The sequence below is a fragment of the Prunus dulcis genome, chromosome 1 (assembly GCF_902201215.1).
Source record: "Prunus dulcis chromosome 1, ALMONDv2, whole genome shotgun sequence".
Taxonomy (NCBI): Eukaryota; Viridiplantae; Streptophyta; class Magnoliopsida; order Rosales; family Rosaceae; genus Prunus; species Prunus dulcis.
Window position 1 is genome coordinate 38,073,700 of NC_047650.1, and position 19,731 is coordinate 38,093,430.

The window sequence follows — 19,731 nt, forward strand, 5'->3', positions numbered from 1 at the left end:
GTACAAAACTGTTTGTCCCTTTGGAGGCCTAAAGGGCCTATGAGCACTACATTACACATAGTGAGAGGTAACCATGAGCTCCCATTACACGAAAAAGTTCAAGTGAAGTCATCATTTTTGTCACGTATCAGTGTTGAGTGACAGAATAATTTAGTTAAAAGATAACACATGACCACACATAAATTTTTCTCTATTCATACAATATAATAGGATTCTATTAATTTCGTTTAAGTAGTTTTACATAGATAAAAGAAATAGAGGATGGGGGGATGTGGTTTTAAGAAGATGAAAGTGACTATATATACATATACCGTGCTCGAGCATGATATAAGTTGAAAACTTCAATGCATTTTACTCATGAACCATGCTCAAGCAAGGAAACAACAATTGTATCAATGCATTTTAATTTGATGATGGTATCAATTTTAGGGTGAGGTTTTGGATGAACAATTTCTAAAGCTCATATCTCACGGTATTCTCTAAAGCTTCTTTTCCTTCATATCATATTATATTATTATTGTTTCGTAATTACAAGTTTCCTATATGAACTATTCTATATGACTAAATTACCATCACAGAATGGTACTGTATCATGATTGCAATTCATAAAATTAAGTTCTTTGATTGAGATATTAAAAGAAAATATCCATTTCTTTTTTGTTTGTGTTGTTGGTTAGGTATAGGTGAGTTGGGATTAGAAAACTACCCAAAGAATTAATATATGTTAGGTTAAGAGTGGACGTCTCATGCATTGTGCAAGATAATTCATGAGTTAACAACTTAATATTTTGAAAAATTTCAAAGTACTTGTTATTAGTACTTCAAAAAAGTCATCATGTATTCCTTCTCGTTTGTAAAATTTCAAGAAAGAAGTATAAATAACAGTTTTCAATTTCAATCCATCTCCTGGATTATTATTATTCTTGGAATCTTTGAAACTAATTCTTTGATTGGAGTAAAATTATAAGTAAAGTAAAATTGTGAAAGGACATAATTTACGTTTCATATATGATTTTTTTAATAATCATTTTCTGTTTCCAAGTGCACAAATTAAAACCATGAGTAGTGGAGAATTTTGAATTTTGGGAATCGGTGTTGCAGCAGTATATATGGAAAGGGCAGCTTAAAGCATTCAAACAATGTTGGTGGAGAAAAGTTGTAAACTAGTTTTCGTTGCTTGATTAACTTGTTTAATAGAGATTAGATCCCATAAAATATACAAATTTAGAAATGATTGATTGGATCTTGTACCATTAAAATAGTCCAAATGGACAGATCGATCAATATAATGGTAAAAGTTAAAGGGCGGAACAGGTCAAGCACTCAAAGGTAAGCAAGGAATGTGAAATGTGAAGTGGCGCATGGGGCTCCCAATGGCCAACAGACAAAAACAAGGGGCATGAAGCAAATGGTTTTTATGCATAAACCAAGAGAGAGAGATATATATATGGGTCAAGACTCCAAGGGTGTAGTAACAAAAATGAGAAGGGTCACAACCCACAGCATCACAACTGGGGGCGGCTCATAGATGACTGATGGGGTTAAGGAAAAAATTGGCTTCTGCCCTTTGGTGAAGCATGGGGGCAACCTCGGTGTGTGGTGCCTGAAGATCTCTCTCTCTCTCACACTTTCTATTTCTGTTCAGTGTCGGACAAAATTATTGTTAAAAATAAATAAGGTTCATAAATTGATACTTGAAAGAATGTTATTTTAAATATTTCCTTTCTAGTTAAAAAATTATTAAAAGAATTATTTACGTGCTCGTGAACGACTGTACCATATGGCAGTCGTCATCATTGATATACGTTTTGTATACATACAATTCTACTATTCACAATTATTAATGTCACTAATACTCAACTTGAATGGATTTTGTTTTTTCCGTTTCAAAAAGAGAATGCCACAAGTTTGCTCTTGTGGCATGAGATTTTTAGTGTAGTATCCATTGGCTTGAAAGATGAAATGGATAGTTGGTAAACAAAAACAAAATTTTGATTGTTTTCTTTTATGAAACATAATAAGTACTAATTTGTCTAAACCCTAGGATTCTCTCGTCTTATTGGGGAATTTTTTTTGATAAAGCTAGCTACTTAATGTAAAACGTCATTAACCAATGGATTAGAATATGAATTGTACTAGGCTAGAGATATTTTGCAAAACCCTACAAAGATTTATGAGATCAACTAAAATCCAAATGAAAACAATGAAAGAACACAAACTTGCGTAGGCAATGCTGGATTTACTTTGTTGTTGTGAGCAGGGCAATTGGATAAGAGGTGTATTTATCCCCATATTATATATGGCGAACCAGAGTGAATGGACTACGTAGACTTACTATAACATGAGTAAGGTTTTAAATATCTCCGATATTACCGAAACATCTCTCAAAATATCCGTAGCTGGGGTTGCTGATAATGGGGGGGCAAGGGGAGCAATATATTTCCAGGATTTCTCCAAAATTTCGGAGATATTTATTTCGGTAATGTCAACAGTTTGAGAATATCTGACAAAATTTGATGACTTTAGAGATATATTATAATAAGTGAGATACTAATGCGTATACTGACACATCATTTGGTGAACAAATTTAACGAAGAGATTTGATAACTTTAGTGACATTGTTAAGGGTACGAGGTTTCCTCTTCTTCTCTTTTCAAGAGTTGGTTTCAGCTTGAAATCTTATAAGCAAAATTTTAATTCCTATCTAGCAGTTCATTTGTAATTTTTAGTGCAAAATTCCCATGCTATTTTTATTTGGGTAGGAAGCATTCATGCATTATAGATTGTCAGTTTGGTGGTAGACTGGTTCTCTTGTGCCCTAAACTCAGATGAGTTATAAGCCCATATCATTTTCATTTTTGTGAATGCCCAATTTCTATGTTAATGGACCTAAACTTCTGACAGCAAATGGGTTTGAGCACTTTGCCCAAATGATTTGAGTCTGGCTGAACTCAATTTCAATTTCCAGTCCAAAGTTGTCCTGGTCAGATGGCACTAGCTAGCAGCTTGACAGCAAAATAGTATAAATAAATGCGTGCTAAATAGAAAATATGTGGAATTCATTTTTGTATGGTAGGTCGTTTTGTACTTGGAGCACATAAATTTCGGCGAAGATAGAAAGGCCAATATTGATTTGCACCACTGCATTATTGAAAACATTTATAATCTTCTTTTTTTAGCCCTGTAGAAGATTTATATTATTTTCTTGATAAGGGAAAATTATTTATATCGAAATAAAGTGGTGCTATTGTCACTCTCAAGTTTTGCTTAGTTTATGGAAATGAACTAATGGGAAATTAATTTCCATATAGTTTCTCATGGGAAGGGAAATCAAAGATTCTTTTCCCATGATTGGTAATACTAGGAAAATAATTAGCTATGAAACATCATTTTATTTCATTTCCTATGTTTGGTTAGTGTAGGGATTGGAAATACTTTTGTTTAGTTTTCCAGTTATATCCCTAAATCAAAAAGCATATTAAAAAGTGTAATTCATGTTTGTCATGGTATTTTTAATTGTTAATAGTGGTAAATTAGTCATAAAAAGTTGTAATTAATGCTTGTTGTGGATTTCCCAAGCTAGATGGAGGGTTACATTTTCCCCATATTTTCCCATAAGCTAAAAAATCATTTGAAAAGCCTGAACTTACCAAATATAGGAAAACAAATAATTTCCTATTCCCAATAACCAAACGCAACCAGAGTTCTTTCAATTCCACCCACATTTTGAATTTTACTATAAAATTATCCTAAACTAACAAAAAGATTTGTTAAAAGTTCTAGAATTTGGCTGCCACAACAAACAATGAACAGGCCATGACCGCCATGGCTTGATAATGAGACTAGTGGTTTGCCTCTCTCTTTGTTATTAAACTCGAGGCTGCCTTGGTTTGCCATGGAAACAAATTAATTTGTTAGTCATATTTTTTTTAGAGAAAAAAAATTAGGATTAAGGTTCGAGTTCCTGAATATGGTTTTTGGGAATTAAGTAACGTAATTCTTTTTCAGTATATGTTTTACGGGTATAAAAAAATAAATAAATAAAAAGGTAGGTAAATGATAAGAGGGAGGAATTATATTTTTACCTGTTGATTATTTTCATATATGTTTTTGTTGCTTTCAAGTGTATTACACTTGTCTAACTGTGTTTCCATGAGTAGGTTGGAATTCTATTTTCAAGAACAAATTCTATGATTCAATCACAAGCAAAACCACATCCCAAAACCATGGCTAAACAAGAGTTGGAGAAAGAGCAGGAGGAGAAGAAGAAGAATGGCACAAAAGAGAGGCCTAACAAGAAGGAAGTCATCATCACCGTTTATGTTGAAGCACCATCACCATCATCAGCTTCCCATTCCCATCAGAAAACTGATCAGTTTAAGAAGATTAAGCCCAACCAGAACTCCCGGAAGCCTCATCAGATGGCAAAAACAGGCGGCTATGATCGCCGGGCTCACCTCCTTGCTTATGCTCAAGAGCTAAGAACAACTGGTGGTTCCCAACAGGTGCAATGGCCTAGGAGTGGTTCAAAGCCTAAGCTGAGGGTAAGTTTTCATGTATATAAAAAAGATTGTTTGGTAGCGGTACCCATCTACAGTACTTGTTACATTATCGATGTTTTGTTGATACGACAATATAATAGGTGTAGATTGGTATCCGGTACCAGACAATCACTCCCGATAGTAAAAATGCACATGAATGTATAAATTATCAAACTGAAATGTATGTGTACATAGCAGGTGGGTGGCAAAAGGTTCACAACTCCAGTGAGACTCAGAAGAACAAAAAACAAATGGAGATATCAGCGCTTAGTCCCAGAAGTAGACATATCGTGCAATCCCAAATCCATCATTTGCGGGAACAAAAAGGCCACTGGATCAGAACCCAATTCTAACTTTTTGGTAAATCACTTGCATAATAATCAAATTGTTGCTTTCACATTTTTCTTCTTTTTTTAAAATTCATATGCCAAAATTGGGTATGGTAATTAATATATTTTTCTTGGTGTATTTGAGCAGAGGAAATTAAGGGGTGTAGTGAAAGGATTGTCATGGCACTGCAACAAAGGGTCCAAAGTGGCTGAGAAAAATCATGCTGTTTGATCTGGGTTGTTCAATTACTTTATGATCTGGGATGTTCATGTACTTAATTCAGATGAAAATATTATTTACTTGCTTGAATGGGTCTTCTATCTTTTACAGTTTTACCCATTTATCCTGCTCTTTTTGTTACTTAAGATCCATCAAATAGGGGCACGTGTAGATATTGGCGGACCCAGAAATTTTTTAGCGGAGGTGCAATTTTGACTAAGTATGAAAAATGGTTTTTCGGAATAATCATTTTCTCAAGATAATTTTTAACGGCTTATATTCCTTATACATCAAATAAGAAAACTTAATTTTATGGGATTTTAGTATGAAGTATATATTGACTTAATGAGCCATTATTTTTAGCCTAAATCGTATTTTGAACTAAAACCGAATTTTCATATTTTGATTTTGTGGGAATTTGATTTTTTAGTATTTTTATTTGAATCTAAATGAAGAGTACTTCCTTATTTATATTGTAAACTTAAGTAAATTGAGTAATATAAAAATAAATAAAAGTAAAAGGACAAAGACATTTACTTAAATGTTGAAAATGGAAATAAGGTAATCTGTACACCAATTGAGCAAATGGGCAATTTGAAGCACCTACAATGGTTTTTCCGGTTAGAAAAGGTGCAGCTGCACCTCCTTACGCCTTAATAGGTCCACCCCTGTGTGTAGAAATAGCATTAAACAGCTTGCCAAGTCAAAAAGACTCGAAACAAGCAAGTTACAGCACATAATTTATACCATATATGCGAAAATATCATATCAAATCCATTTACTCTAGAGGAAGCTGCATATCAGAACCAAATTCTTCAAGTAATTTGCTTCAATGGGTCCTTGTTTGGGTCAGAATATGAGTTTAAGTGATTGGTTGTCTTTGTGGTTATTATAATCGAGCTTTTCGACTTTTATCAATGATATTTTTATTGTTTGACCAAAAGAAAAAGTAATTTACTTTAATTATAAATAAAAAAAATTATCTGTGGGATGACCTGCTCAAATTACATAGGGAGCCTAAATGAACTTCAAAGGTATTTGGATGGGCCCTGAAAATAAATACCATATGCGCAGTGCAAAGCTTAAGAGCAAGAGGTGGCCAACATAAACAAAGCCCGGCACAAGCTATAAATTGGCAAAAGAATCAACACAGTAAGGCACTGAATTTAGAATTTAACAAAAAATGAAAGCACAATTTTTGTCCCTGTTCAAATAACGAACAATCATAACCAAACGATAACCGATCCATACAACCTACTACGAGGGCTTATGATAACTGATCCGTACAACCTACTACGAGGGAAATTGAGTGTGAAAATGCCCTAAAATATCCAGGGGGCAATGCGATGCCATTTGCTTTTTCTACAATCTGTTAATCAGTAACCTGTCACTAATCACAGTGTGCAAATCAGGCCACAGAAGCAAATGCTATTACTAACCCAAACAGCGGGGTCAACTGCCTCACTTTCCAATGAAATGATAATAGTTCTGACCGGTACACATAACAACAAGGTGCAGCAATGCGGTGAATACAGTAAAAAAAAAACCAATTGTGAAAGTAGAATGCAGTCTTCCCCTAGTTTTAGGCCGTTTTAATCATAAAAATCGCCGGGCTTCTCTATTTCCACGATGCGCCTGCCCCCTAACCCTTCCAGCCCTTCGAACCCTTATATAGCCTCTTCGATAATTACGTCGGGGTGCAGCAGCAGAATTAGAAGCTGCAGCATGCGAAAAATCATCCTCATCCAATGAGTCGTAGTCCCTTTGATACCTACTCCGTGGGATGATTCCAAAATCAAATGAACCTAACCTTAAATCATCCATGTAATCATCTAGATCAGAATCAGAATCAGAATCACTATAAATGCCACCGTTGTTTGGCTCCAGCACATAATCCCCCACGATCACTGCCCTTGGTGTAGATGACATTATTGTGCTAATAACATCACTCCGCTCTCTTTCACACTCAAGCCTCTTCCATTTTTCTTGAAGTAGCGGATCCACTGCTCGAGGCCGTGCCAATGGGTGCTTTGACTTAACATGTTTCCTGAGCTCTTTATAACTTCCAGCAAATGAACAGTTATCCTGCATGCAAGTTCTCTTCTTGGCATTGAGATATTTCCGTGCTCGTTCCACCACTGTCCAACCCTTCACTTGCCCCCGACAAAGCGGGCACAAAAGCTCCGGTAATTCCGTCTTTTCATTGCGCTCACCTTCAGTTAAATTCAAACCTAAACTATCCATTGATCCAGTCCATGGTTGCGAACTTTGAATTGAACATACTTTTGTGTATGCTTTCTTGTATTGTTCAAGACAGTTGGAATACCGATGGCCAGTAGCACACATATAAGGGCGACAACCCTTATTATAAGAGGAACAAAGAAGGAGAACAGCATTGTGAGGGAACTCCATACAGACTGAACACGTCGCATCTTCCCAATCTTTCTTTTCCACTGCTTTGTGAGATTTCTTTTTTGAATGGACGCCTTTAAGAACCTTTAATGGGTACCGGGACATCCTTAAAGCTTGGGAGTCAGATCCACGTCGCAACTTGTTAACTTTAGCCATCTACAAAGAGAACCTGAAATTCATCAAGACAAAGGAGAGAGAATATTATTCTTCCATTTGCTTGAGCACATATAAAATGATTGTAACAATAATCAGATGAGCAGTACAAACTAGGTTGCTAAACAATGTATTTCATACATAACAAACATGTAAATTAATGCTTAAGATCTCTCTAATGATTTCATTTTAAAGGACAAATCCAACAGTTGTGTCCCCACAAAAAGAAAAGAAAAAAAATTTGCACCACCAGTGTTCTCTGAATATTTCCTACGTAGTTGAACATCCAACATGCTATCTGAGTGGTGTCATTTTCTACTACTATTTGGAACTAAAAAGCTTTACATGCCGAATTTGAAACCCAAGTCCATTTAACGTAGCCAATCAAACATCTTTTGACTTACAAGCAAAATGATTTTTTATTTTTTTTAAATCTTAGGAAAGAACATTGTGACGACAAGGGATGATTTTTTTCACTTACTGTTGTTATATAACATTTATAAATTGCACAATTCAAGCATTACCAATTTTCCAGTTTTGATATACAATGTATTCACATGACTTTGAAAAACAAAAATTGTTTATTTATTCAGCAATTAAAAGAACATAAGACAGAAAACAGTTAAAGAAACATAAGTCATGTCAGTCAATAAGAACCATATTACAAAAGTAGTGCAAATGAACAACACCATGGGATTCTGAGATCAAATAAGCACAATTTTCTGTTTGCATACAATACTACCTGCAAGGAACACTAGAAAAATGCCCCAGATAATTACTACACAACAAATCCAATTTAAGCAAAGGGTATTTCAAGCAAATGAAATTTTGGAATGTATCTAATCAAAAATTGTAAGGTTTCTATATGGATCCTTCCAACTACAGAACACTCAACATGAAATTATAAAAAAAATAAAAAATAAAAACACATACGAAATTGCCTCTGCATAGGAACCACTACTCCATATAAAACAATTTAACAATAGATTTGATAGCCAAGGATAGCACTTTAATTACAGAATATTCCATGTTTAATTTGTTCCTTCTTCCAACCAACCCACTCTCATCCCATATAGCCTATTCCTATTCTATCGTCATCAAGTTGCATATGCATAGCTTGTGCTTATCCTTCTAGAAAATATATCAGAATATGATAAAAAGGTATGGACTAGTCACCAATATGAGCACAATCATTTTTTTAGGGGGGTACAAGGGAGAATGATCATCACATGCATTGGCCGATAAAACAATGAAACAATTCCAAAAGTAAGATACAGTAAATTACAGATAATCTAACAGATGGGCGCCAGTTTATAGTTGTAAGTGGTAACTGATTAAAAAAATTAATTACAAAAAGAAATCCTATTAAGATATTAGGCACAACATAAATTACAAACATTTCCTAAGATTTCTGTTTTACAATTTATAGCCTTCTTTTAAGTTTAAAGTGAATATATACCAGCATATCATTGTTAGCAATCAAGAAATGCAAGAACAAGGAATTGGTGCATAACAAGGAGCACCTCACACAGATTTAAATCTTAGTGGTAGACAAACTAAATAGATTATATCTTTTCACTAAATTCTGATAAAGACTTCCAAAGGAACAAACTTTTTGTCAATTATTGGAAGGAGCAACCGTGATTTAGAAAGAGAAAAGTACTACACTCAAGGATTTCAACCTTACAGCAAAAATGTGGGAAAAAATACAAAAAAACTTATGCATGCATCTACCCATAAAAGAAATTCTTTTATTTTTATTTTTTTATAAAGCATAAGTAAATGAGCATGCATATTTACTTTGACAAACAAAAACTATAAGCCTAATTTGACCGGACGAAACATGAACTTCACAGTTTATGCAATCTGCGAGATCAATTATACGGAACGATCCTGAGCAAAAAATGATCCTTCCGAATACAATTGTACGGGCAGATGTTGATTGAACAGTGAAAATTTGAAAATAAAAACAGACAGAAATGCAATCGGAGATCAATCATAAAATCCCTAAGGAACAAACAGAGGAATAATCACACAAAGCAAATGGGAAGGCGAGAAGAACAAACCCTAGGAAAATGATTCGCAGAAAGGCGCGAAAATTGAGATCGATTGGGAAGGGGAGAATCGCCAGTACCTGGGAAGTGCCGGAGAGAAGATTATGCGACGGCGATTGCAGCGAGAGAGAGTGTGTGGGTGTGGGTGTGATTGGAGGGAGGAGGAGAGAGTAAGTTTCCGATCTTGGCGGTCACGTGGGGAGGGAGGGATGCGTAGCGTGCGGGAGCTTATAAAAGGTGCGGTTTATTCTCTCATTTTATCCGATGGAGGATGGCGCCATTGTGTTATCATCTGCATCACAGATGATGGTGCTCATGAATGAAGCCGGTGGGAATGGAAGACGCAAGGCCAAAGGTTGGGTTGGGTTGAAATGAAATTGACTTTGGGCCACCAGAAACTGCAACTCTAGAGAGCCCATTTTTATTTGTGTACTGGTCCCAGTCCAGACCCAAATGCAAAGAATAAATTGCACAAGTAGAAGTGCTAGGGTCAATCGCGTAGAAGAAGTGATGATTATGGATCGTGCTGCTATGATGCCCACATCACAATCATCGCACACTTTCGCTAATTGACTGGCACTAGTATTCTCTCTTGTATAAGTATCTCATGTGGCATATGCAGTTGGGAAAGAGCAGTTTGACCGCTTCCTTGCACTCGAGTTTGATCTCTCTCTTCACACATTATATAATTTAGAATATCACATTGTCTAAAAAACAAAAAAAACCATAGAAGTAAGGTGCTTTTTTTTACTTCAAAGTTAAACTTGCATTTTAGAATTGGGAAAGGGAGTTTACACAAATATTGATTATCTTAGGGTTTCGAACTTCTACTCACATAAGTGGATATAGAATAGCTCAACTAACTGAGAGCTATACTCCACTAACGTGCCTGGAGATGTTTAGTTGCTATTTGGAGGATGCTTGATTTTATATGGGTTGTGGGATATCCTAATCTTGGTGGTTATTGTTCGGGCGTAATTTGTGTGTGCACTTTGATGTTTTCTAGTTGAGATCAGTAGTCGTACTGTAATTTCCAAAAGTGCATGGTTTATGTCGAAATACATTTAACATCAAGGACTGCTGTTGTAATTTAATTTTCTTATGAATGACTCGTACAACTCTACCAGAATAAAGTTGGAAGTTGGTCATAAAAGACTTTTCATTCGCTTTGATTACTTGGAAATTGTTCTAAACGCGTACGTACTGTCATACCATTACCATCAGTGCCGCTCAATTTAATGTCAACTATTTTTAATAGTGTCAACAACGGTAAAACAGAGAACATAAAATATTTATCTATATATATAAAGCAAAAGGCACTAATTAACTTAATTTGAAACTACAATGGGAAATATATATATATATATATATATATATATTATATATATAAAGCAAAAGGCATAGTCTATATATAAAATAAAAGACAGAGAATGGTGAAACATTTAAAATACCAGAAAATACCAGAGAATGGTAAATTCATACTTTTGCATATTAAAAAAAATGCCAAATGTGACACTGTCAAATAACAAATTATATACAAATCGTTATTCCTTTCCAATGCTTACAAAACTACCTACCACAACTTGCCAATACAAATCTTTAACCCACTAATTAACTTAATTTGAAACTACAAGGGGAAAAGACATGAGATATCAAACACCTATCAAACTGGGGAAAAAAAAGTGAGGACGAAAAATCATATTCCTACAACAGACAAACTGACACTAGAATAATTCAATACCAGAATGCTCCATGGTGCAAGATCTACAGCTGGGAAGGTGGCAGACCGTTGATTGTTCTTCGAAACTCATGGATCCTGTTAGCCGATCCTGTGAAAATTGATGAAGTTATAACACACATGCACTCTACAAGCGTAAGCCAAAGATTTGATGGCTGAACACTGGATATACAGGAGCAAGTTACAGAGCGGGGATAAATAGTCCTGCATCTGTACTGTAGTGTTGGACAGAGCTGTTTTCAAAGGCAAAGATATTAATCAGTCAACGTATTGATTTTGGAATTATTTTTAGTTCAGTTTCATGGAATTATGGGGTGGAGAGAGCAATATGAAATTGTGGAATACAAAGCATTACCTTATTACCATCACAACTTATAGCTGAATAAATGTTTTCAACTCGGCCCATGGTGATGGTAAGGAGACCCTGATCCAGAAGATGTCGTAAGGGGTCTATTAAGAAATGGATGATTTAAGAGCTGAGCAGCAGTAGGACGATTCGCTGGATCAACTTGTAGGCATCGATGGATGAAATCTTGTGCATCTTTCGAAAGAGAATCGGGAACCGGAGGGGGCTCTCCCTTTCCAATCTTAAATAATGCCTGCATCTGTTGAGACACAAGAAGAGATGATGCTGTCAAAAACAAAATAGAGGTCAAAGAGATGCATAATCTAACACATTGTCATCACCATTATGGACCACAAAGAGTAAACTTCTCGCAAAAATGGCACGCACCCATTCAAGATTAGGGTATGGAAACCGTCTGGTTAACATCTCCAATACAGTGCATCCAAGGCTCCATATATCCGCTGGAAGCCCATATCCCTGGTGTTTCCGATTAACAACCTGCACAAGCATAGATTGACGAATAAGTACTCAAAAAGAAAAAACAAATCAGGCACACCTTACTCCATGACTGAAGCAACATATGCAGCCTCCCCAGCAAATATTGGCAAAATATAGGATATCTTGCAACTTTTAAATTTTTATTAAGGCTAAATATGCTATTAAAGAACAGAACTAGATCCATTCTGCCTACATAGTAGAAAATGATACTCCATGTAATATACAGGGAAAAATGAAGCTGGCAAACATTCAAGAGGTAATATGCCTCAAACTACAATAACCATTATTAACCATAAACATTTATCAGCATATAACATTATCTAGACTTGAGACAAGATACGGGATATTTTTGAGGGTGAGAAAAGATGTGGAATATCATTGAGAATATAAAACTTCACATATATGTTATAGGAACAACTGTTAAGAAACCAATAATCACTCATTCAGTGCCCAAGAAGGCTTACTGATCAATCATACACTAGATGAAATAAGGAATTAAAGGAACTATTAATTTAGAAATTCGCTGAAAATAATTCAGACTTCCAAATTTCGAATTTATTATTTACAACTTATTTTTTGCAATAGGTTCTTTAGAACAAGTTGATTCAGTTTAATCAACGGAAGATTATATATTGCTATATGTCTGGATGTGTTCGTTAAGAAAGATTTATTACAGTAGAAACAGAAAATATAGGGTTCATTGTTAACGTTTTCGTTATTTGTTTACAGTTTTTCTCTAAAAATAGACAATAAGGATACAGAACAAAGAAGATGAAAGTGAGAAGAGGCATGATAGAGGTGAGGGATAGAGGAGAGCAAATACATAGAATTGCTTATAAAATAAAAGCTCAAAATAGTTTTAAGTTTTCAAAAATTCACATCTTCTTGTTTTTCACTTTTCTTTATATTAAGGTATAATTTTTTTATTTTAAAAAAAATCACTTTACTGATTCTTGAGGCTATTAGTCCAATATTTGATTACCAATGTTCTCTTTCTTATAAACGCTATACTATATAACACAGCAATCTGACCAAAATACATTAACATCTTTATCAGAGTTCAAGAAGCAAAAAATATAAAATCCATCAGTGTAAAACAAGTCTGCACCAGTATCAAATTGAAGTATTTTAGACATGTCCTCCCATAACAGAGAGCTCACAAGCATCCAAAATAGTCTGAAATTTATAACTTCTTCTGATAACTGATGATATTAAAACAAAAGTGTAAAGGCAAACCTCAGGGGCCATCCAGTATGCAGTCCCCTGGCTAGATTTGATGTCGTTCATCTGGATAGTCTGAAAAAGGGAGCGAAAATTAGGAGTGGAAAATACTTCACAATTAGTTGAAGTTATTGAAAACAATTAAATAGAATAGATTTTAAGGAATCAAAGACAAACCTTTGCCAATCCAAAATCTGCAAGCTTCACAGAACCATTTGCATGCACCAAAATATTTGCGCATTTGATGTCCCTTAATACAAGAAACAAACATATGAGAATAGATGTAGACAAGACAACAGAAGCAAAGCATGAGCATGGATACTGTGATGGACAAGCCACTTTAATTTTATTTTCATTCTCTTTTGTTGTGGCTCATTGGTGGCAAAGGAAAACATATTTCAAGAATTCAACTTTTGTATAAATTATACATCATGTGATATGAATCACCTGTGAATCACTTTTCGGTCATGAAGATACTTCAGACCCTGCAGGATCTGTCTTGTGTATTCAGAGACATGAGAATCTGTAAGACGATACGTCTGATAGAGTTTCTGGAGGGAGCCTTTAGCTACAAGCTCCAGAAAGATATAAAGGTTTGATTCATCCTGCAAATTGAGCAATATATATGTCAGATACTGGTAACATGATAAGTACAAAGGCTACGAAGATTTAATGCTTAATTAGTAAATGTATGCTACCGGAAAATCTATGTTGAACCGGAAACTACAGTAGGTCATTATCAACAAAAGAATAAACCAAAAGGGTCATAAATGTCCTAACTTCTTTAAAACCAAAATTTCTACTAGTGTTGATACTACAAGTCCTTAATAAATTTGGAGTCAAACTAGAGCATCAAATAGTACGGACAAAGTGGCAGAAAGGGTAACCCTCAAGTATATGCATGACACTGTAGCTAGCCCGTTTACTTTTATTTACAGTGATTTCGTATGTGAATGAAAATAAGAAAATTAAACAAAAATAGTCATAGCAATAACGCATACAACAAATTCCACCTGAGATAGACAAAATACACCAATGTATGAGAACATCTCATCCCCTTATTTTTACATTAAGGTGGACTTTTCTGTAATTGTCATTAATGATTCTCGTTGCCACATCACCAAGTGTCAAACTAACATAAAAATGAAGTTTCTATGTATAATGGCCAGAATCTGTAGCAAGTTAATACGATGAATACATGACTCTGACATGCATAATTACTTATCATGGCAGATAAGGGAATAGCATGACAAACAATTTTAAGGGGCATAAATTCAAGCTCAAGAACAAGAAGAAAATAAAAAGTAGTACCTTAGCGGTTCCATAGTATTGAACTATGTTTTGATGTTCAAACTGACTCAAAAGGGCAATCTCCTGGAAGAGAAAAAAAAAAAAAAAAACCAAACAAGCAAACACTGAATGAGAAGAAAAGGATCTCAGAAACAACAGTAAAGCCAGGCTCTACTCACATACTATTACTGAATCAATTAGTACAGGGATGCAAAACCAGGACATAGGACCAGACACAACACAAGCCTCTCACCTGTTCAAGTTGATAAACTCTTTGCACCCCCTGACTTCCTTTATCCAGCAAGGAAACTTCCTTCACAGCAATGAAGCATCCGCAACTGCAGGAAAGAAAACTCATAATCAACAAAGTTGTAAAAAATATCAGAATCAATGGAAAGTTGAAACATGGAGCCATCTTTTAATAAACATTTGTTTATGAATGTCAATTGAGGTATTTCAGTTAGTTAGACAGCTTTGCTGCAAAAGAAAGAATTAATTCATTTGAATATACAGTTATAAATACTTCATGAATAAACATTTTATGTTTGCACCCCTGACTCCCCTATTAAAAGATACCGCAAATCCTCAATCTTTTGCTAACATGCCAAGTCTGAGCCTGAGGTTCAAGCTCATGTCAGGCTTAACCTCAGCAAAAATCTCAACAGCTGAGCCTAACCAACCAAAAGCAAGGGCCAGCTTGGCTCATTTGCAGCCCGATGTGCTGCCTGCAGGCTTTGTTTACTTAGGTAGTGAAGGGATGGATCCAAAGGGATCATAAGGAACCTTTCCAAGTTTTGAATAAGAAGTTGCAAAAACCACAAAGAAAAATGGAGAAGCAACTCAATGAGAACCTCTGCTCTTAAATCTAGTAACATTCTCTCCTATGAATCACCTTCCTCCCATTGTAAGAAAGCAAATTCATCTGTCATTTACCACCTAGAAGTAACCTGTTGAAAAACGGCTCAGGGCATAATTCACAGTTGTCCATACATTACCCAACCACCAGGACTGCAAGATATTATTGTCTTTCAAGCTTCTTATCTGTAGAACACTACATCAAGCAAAGCTTGTCTTTCCATCACTAATATCACCAAGTCGACCGAGGTCATCTAATGTCTCTTCCATCCCTTGAATTTTGAAACCAATTGGCACCCTTTCTTTAGCCATCACCGCTCGACACTTAACCGTTATATTCTTTAAACTCAACCTCTATCATTCTACTAAGTCCCAAGAACACCAAATTATCTTTCACATATTGAAGTTTCCTATCTTAATATATCTATAAGAAAAAGCAATCATATGGAAATGGAAGGGGTTTTAAGCACTTACTCAGAAATTGCTTCATACACAGACCCGAAAGACCCACTACCCAGAAGGTCACCCTTTTCCCAGTGAGTGATTTTAAGCTTAAGCCTCCCATTGGGCGAAAACCTCTCATTCGGAGAGACAGTGGTAGTGCTAGAAGAGTCGTCATCATTCGACGTCGTAAACGAACACCCTTCTGAGAGCGGCAGAGTCTCTCTGACCCCAGCCTCCACAGCACCCTCCTCTCCAACCTCTCCTTCTTCTTCATCGCCACAACAAGAAGAAGCTGAAGAAGAAGAAGACTCAAGCCTCTTCTGGACCGAGTCTCCCTCGCCTTCCGGCGCGAAGTCCCTCAAAAGGTCCCAAGTTGAGCATCCATTGTCGACCACCGGAACTCTCATCGACGGCGGAGGCTTAAGCACCGGCGGCCGTACACCCTTAATCCCAATACAAACACCACCGCCTGTGGTAGAAGCAGTAGCAGCATTACATAACCCGCTTGGACCGGCCGAGTCAGCCCGAGTCAACTCAGTCACCTTAACAGTAACATCCCCAACTCTATCGCACAACTCGGCCACCACTTCCCTCAATTCGTCGGGTTTCGGGCTATCCAGACTATCCAACTGGTACAATCTGGACATGGGGAGCAGATCCGAAGACGACCGGATCTTCCGCGCCACCCAGTCCTCCTCTGATATGGAGAAATCGTCGGGGCCGAGGCCCAAGGTCTGGTATATCCGCTCCATATCCCCCTCGTTTCCCTCGACCCGGAAGCTCGTCCGGTCCAAGTCGAAGGAGCGCGTGTAGAGCGAAGGCGAAGAGGACGAGTTGTCGAGCGAGGACGACGTCGAAGCGGCGTCGTAGTCAATGTGCTTCACCGCATTCCGGCGCTCCAGCCTCGGCTTCCTCCGGTTCTTCTTCGGATCCATGGTTTTCGCTCCCTTGCTAGAGAAAATTCGAGGTATGTGATGCATAGGGAGCTAAATCCATCTAAATGTTGCCACCTCTGCGAGCAATTCAATCGGAAAAGTGAGCGATGAAGTTGTGAGAGTTGTGTTTGTTCAGGGTTTTCGGGAAAAGACGCTGACCAAAGGAAAGAGGGTGGGAATTTTGGAGACTGGTAAACGCCGTCGGAGGAGGACAGAGATGGGAAAACGCGGTGCCACGTAGACAGTGTCTAGGTGGGTTTGAGGACTGGGGGCCACTTGACAACGACATCTCTGGGGCTTTTCGGTTTGTCTGAAGAGGCGCGCAGATTCTTAAGCGTACGCCCCACGCCCCCGCGCAAAATATCCTTACGAATATTATCAGACATTTTTCTTACTTAGTAGAGGCTGCTCGGCTGGAAGTAAAGATGACGCTGGCACTTCAGTCTTCATGTTCATTAAAATTTATCAACATTCGTTAAGACTATTGTTAATTAGGCATAATTCTACCATTTTTCTAATTTCTCAGAGAGATCATGGTTATAGAAAAATATGATTGCGATGACACATGGTTATAAATTTTTCCTAATATAAATTATTTAGTAATTTTAAAAGCAAGTCGTCTGAGCAAAACTCAACATTCAATTTGAAAATCAACTCACAATCGATGTTATCGTGAGTTTGCAATTCATAAGAGTGTCATTATTGATGTGTTTGTGAGAATGGTTGCACAGATGACGTGATTAGAGTGCGTCACCAAAGACTATCTTGTCAAAGTGAGAGTGTCGCATCAAACTGCACCGATAAAGATTTTATGATTAAAGTGAAACTATCATGTGCCATTATAATAGCATAAATGTAACACATGTTAAAATTTAATGATTAATTTTTGTTTCTTGAACATATCAAATGCGTGTCACGGGAAAAAAAATCCCGAAATTGCATCAACGGTTAGACAATTATTAACAATTGATCGTAAAGTGAGTTAAATTTCCAACTACATGATGTGGTGTGGGCAATTAAGGTAGCGCCAAAAATAATGCATGACAAAAGAAAGAGGACAGTTGCCCAAGTGACAGAATGTGAATAGCGTCCAAGTATAGTCAAATTAGAAACAAACTTTGGTTGGGAAGAACTCTGGACATTTGTTCAGGTTGGCTAACAGTAGCAGCTTCCTAGCAACGAAGAGCGAATAATATTAGTTCAGTCGGATTAAATTGGTGGACGTGAAACCTCTGAAAGAGAATGAGGAACCTGATGAGGATGGTTCCGTTATCAAATTGAAGAATATGGCATGCATCTGCCGATACAAAATAAAGAGATGATTTATATGATGTGAAAACAAAACAGAGGTCAAGGAGATGAGAATGCATCATCATCATCATCTTATCACTATTGCCACGTCACCATGTGCCTGGCCGTACATAAGTTGTTGGAGAAAGATTTATTACAGTACTGACAGTGAGGGACAAAAAAAAAAAACCATTTGATTGTGCGCGCCATCATCATGCACCCAAGGCAGCCCAAATTAAGATGATACTTGGCCGAGTGATCTATTTTCACTAAGATATGATTATTATAATTATTTCAATTTATGAAAAATTATGTGAATTTAAAGTTCAATTATCCAAATCAGAAAATAAATCCAATAGTTCAAAAAAGTTTTTTAAAAGGAGTGCAAGAGTGAGTGAACCATTTGAATTTACATCAAACGATGAGTGACCACAAATCTTTTGGACTCCTGTAGTCCAAGAGATCAGGACTGCTGTTTTATATGCAAAATTGAGGATTTTCTCATTCATAAAGGTTGATGGGTTAATTTCTCCTCCCGCAATTTCGCTCTTTTTTTGTTGTTGCTATGATTTAGTTTTTAAAGACAATTGATAGATGTACATTACGAGATAAACTAACAAAATACGAAATATTAGCAATAGATAAATTACTAATTCGAAATTTAAATTGGATAATAAGATTACCTAGAGATTTGGCTATAAGAGCTGGTGTGAGCTAGGTGTGTTAGTTAGGCCGGGTTTATCCCAAACCTTAACCTAATGTGTTGATCTTGAGCTTGGTTGACATGACAAACTGGTCACATTTAGGTTGAACTGAAGTTGGAAACAACCCACTAGAATCAACCCAAATTCACCTAAATTTCTCAACCTGAGTTACCAATCCAGTAAAAATAGCTTTGCAAAAAATATCATCGTCTGTCAAAGAAAATTTAAGTTCAGTTTGTTTGCAACCAAAGTTAAACCCATATTCATGGAGTATATGTTGGTTTGAGCTTTAATTGGCACCCCACTTGTGACCTATCAAATTCAAATATCAAACCCTTTTATAAGTAGAGTTGTTCGCATAATCCTCTTGACGTATGTGAAATCTTTTAGTTCATCAATAATTGTTCGTAGACCAAGAAAAAACATGTGAAAAACATGTTCGTAGACCAAGTAATTAAATTCTTTCTTAGGGATATCCTAAACCCTATGCTTATGTTTATAAAATTTTGCTATGTAACTTCTACATTAACTGGACAAGTTTTCCTTGATTGGAACCCTAAACACTATGTTTAGTGGAATTGGGATAAAATAGTAATATAGTAGGTTCTACATCCAAATCTTATTATAATTGGAAACATTTTGAATAAAACATAAAGAAACTATACGAGTTCTCAAAAGGATAATTTTCCTCTATTTCATGA

General features: G+C 36.2%; 3 protein-coding genes across 4 annotated transcripts; 1 reads left to right on the forward strand and 2 right to left on the reverse strand.

Annotated features, from left to right (window-relative positions):
* The first annotated feature begins 4,226 nt into the window (after positions 1 to 4,226).
* LOC117619514 lies at positions 4,227 to 5,102 on the forward strand. Its single transcript, XM_034349492.1, has 3 exons — positions 4,227 to 4,544; positions 4,740 to 4,901; positions 5,019 to 5,102. The coding sequence occupies exons 1-3, from the start codon at positions 4,227 to 4,229 to the stop codon at positions 5,100 to 5,102; spliced, it is 564 nt and encodes a 187-aa protein (XP_034205383.1).
* Positions 5,103 to 6,222: 1,120 nt separating this feature from the next.
* On the reverse strand, positions 6,223 to 10,033 carry LOC117615869. Of its 2 annotated transcripts, none has more exons than XM_034345035.1 (2): positions 9,790 to 10,033; positions 6,223 to 7,671 (listed from the first exon to the last, which is right to left on the reverse strand). In XM_034345035.1, exon 2 carries the CDS (start codon positions 7,656 to 7,658, stop codon positions 6,687 to 6,689), a length of 972 nt encoding a protein of 323 aa, XP_034200926.1. In that variant the 5' UTR covers positions 7,659 to 7,671; positions 9,790 to 10,033; the 3' UTR covers positions 6,223 to 6,686. The 2 variants fall into 2 exon arrangements, with proteins under 2 accessions (XP_034200926.1, XP_034200925.1); XM_034345034.1 differs by having other exon boundaries at positions 9,722 to 10,033.
* Positions 10,034 to 11,177: 1,144 nt separating this feature from the next.
* On the reverse strand, positions 11,178 to 17,262 carry LOC117636164 (mitogen-activated protein kinase kinase kinase 1-like). The gene is made up of 9 exons (XM_034370654.1): positions 16,132 to 17,262; positions 15,056 to 15,140; positions 14,824 to 14,886; positions 13,960 to 14,117; positions 13,690 to 13,762; positions 13,528 to 13,587; positions 12,181 to 12,291; positions 11,803 to 12,052; positions 11,178 to 11,680 (listed from the first exon to the last, which is right to left on the reverse strand). Exons 1-8 carry the CDS (start codon positions 17,079 to 17,081, stop codon positions 11,840 to 11,842), a joined length of 1,713 nt encoding a protein of 570 aa, XP_034226545.1. The 5' UTR covers positions 17,082 to 17,262; the 3' UTR covers positions 11,178 to 11,680; positions 11,803 to 11,839.
* Between the last annotated feature and the right edge of the window lie 2,469 nt (positions 17,263 to 19,731).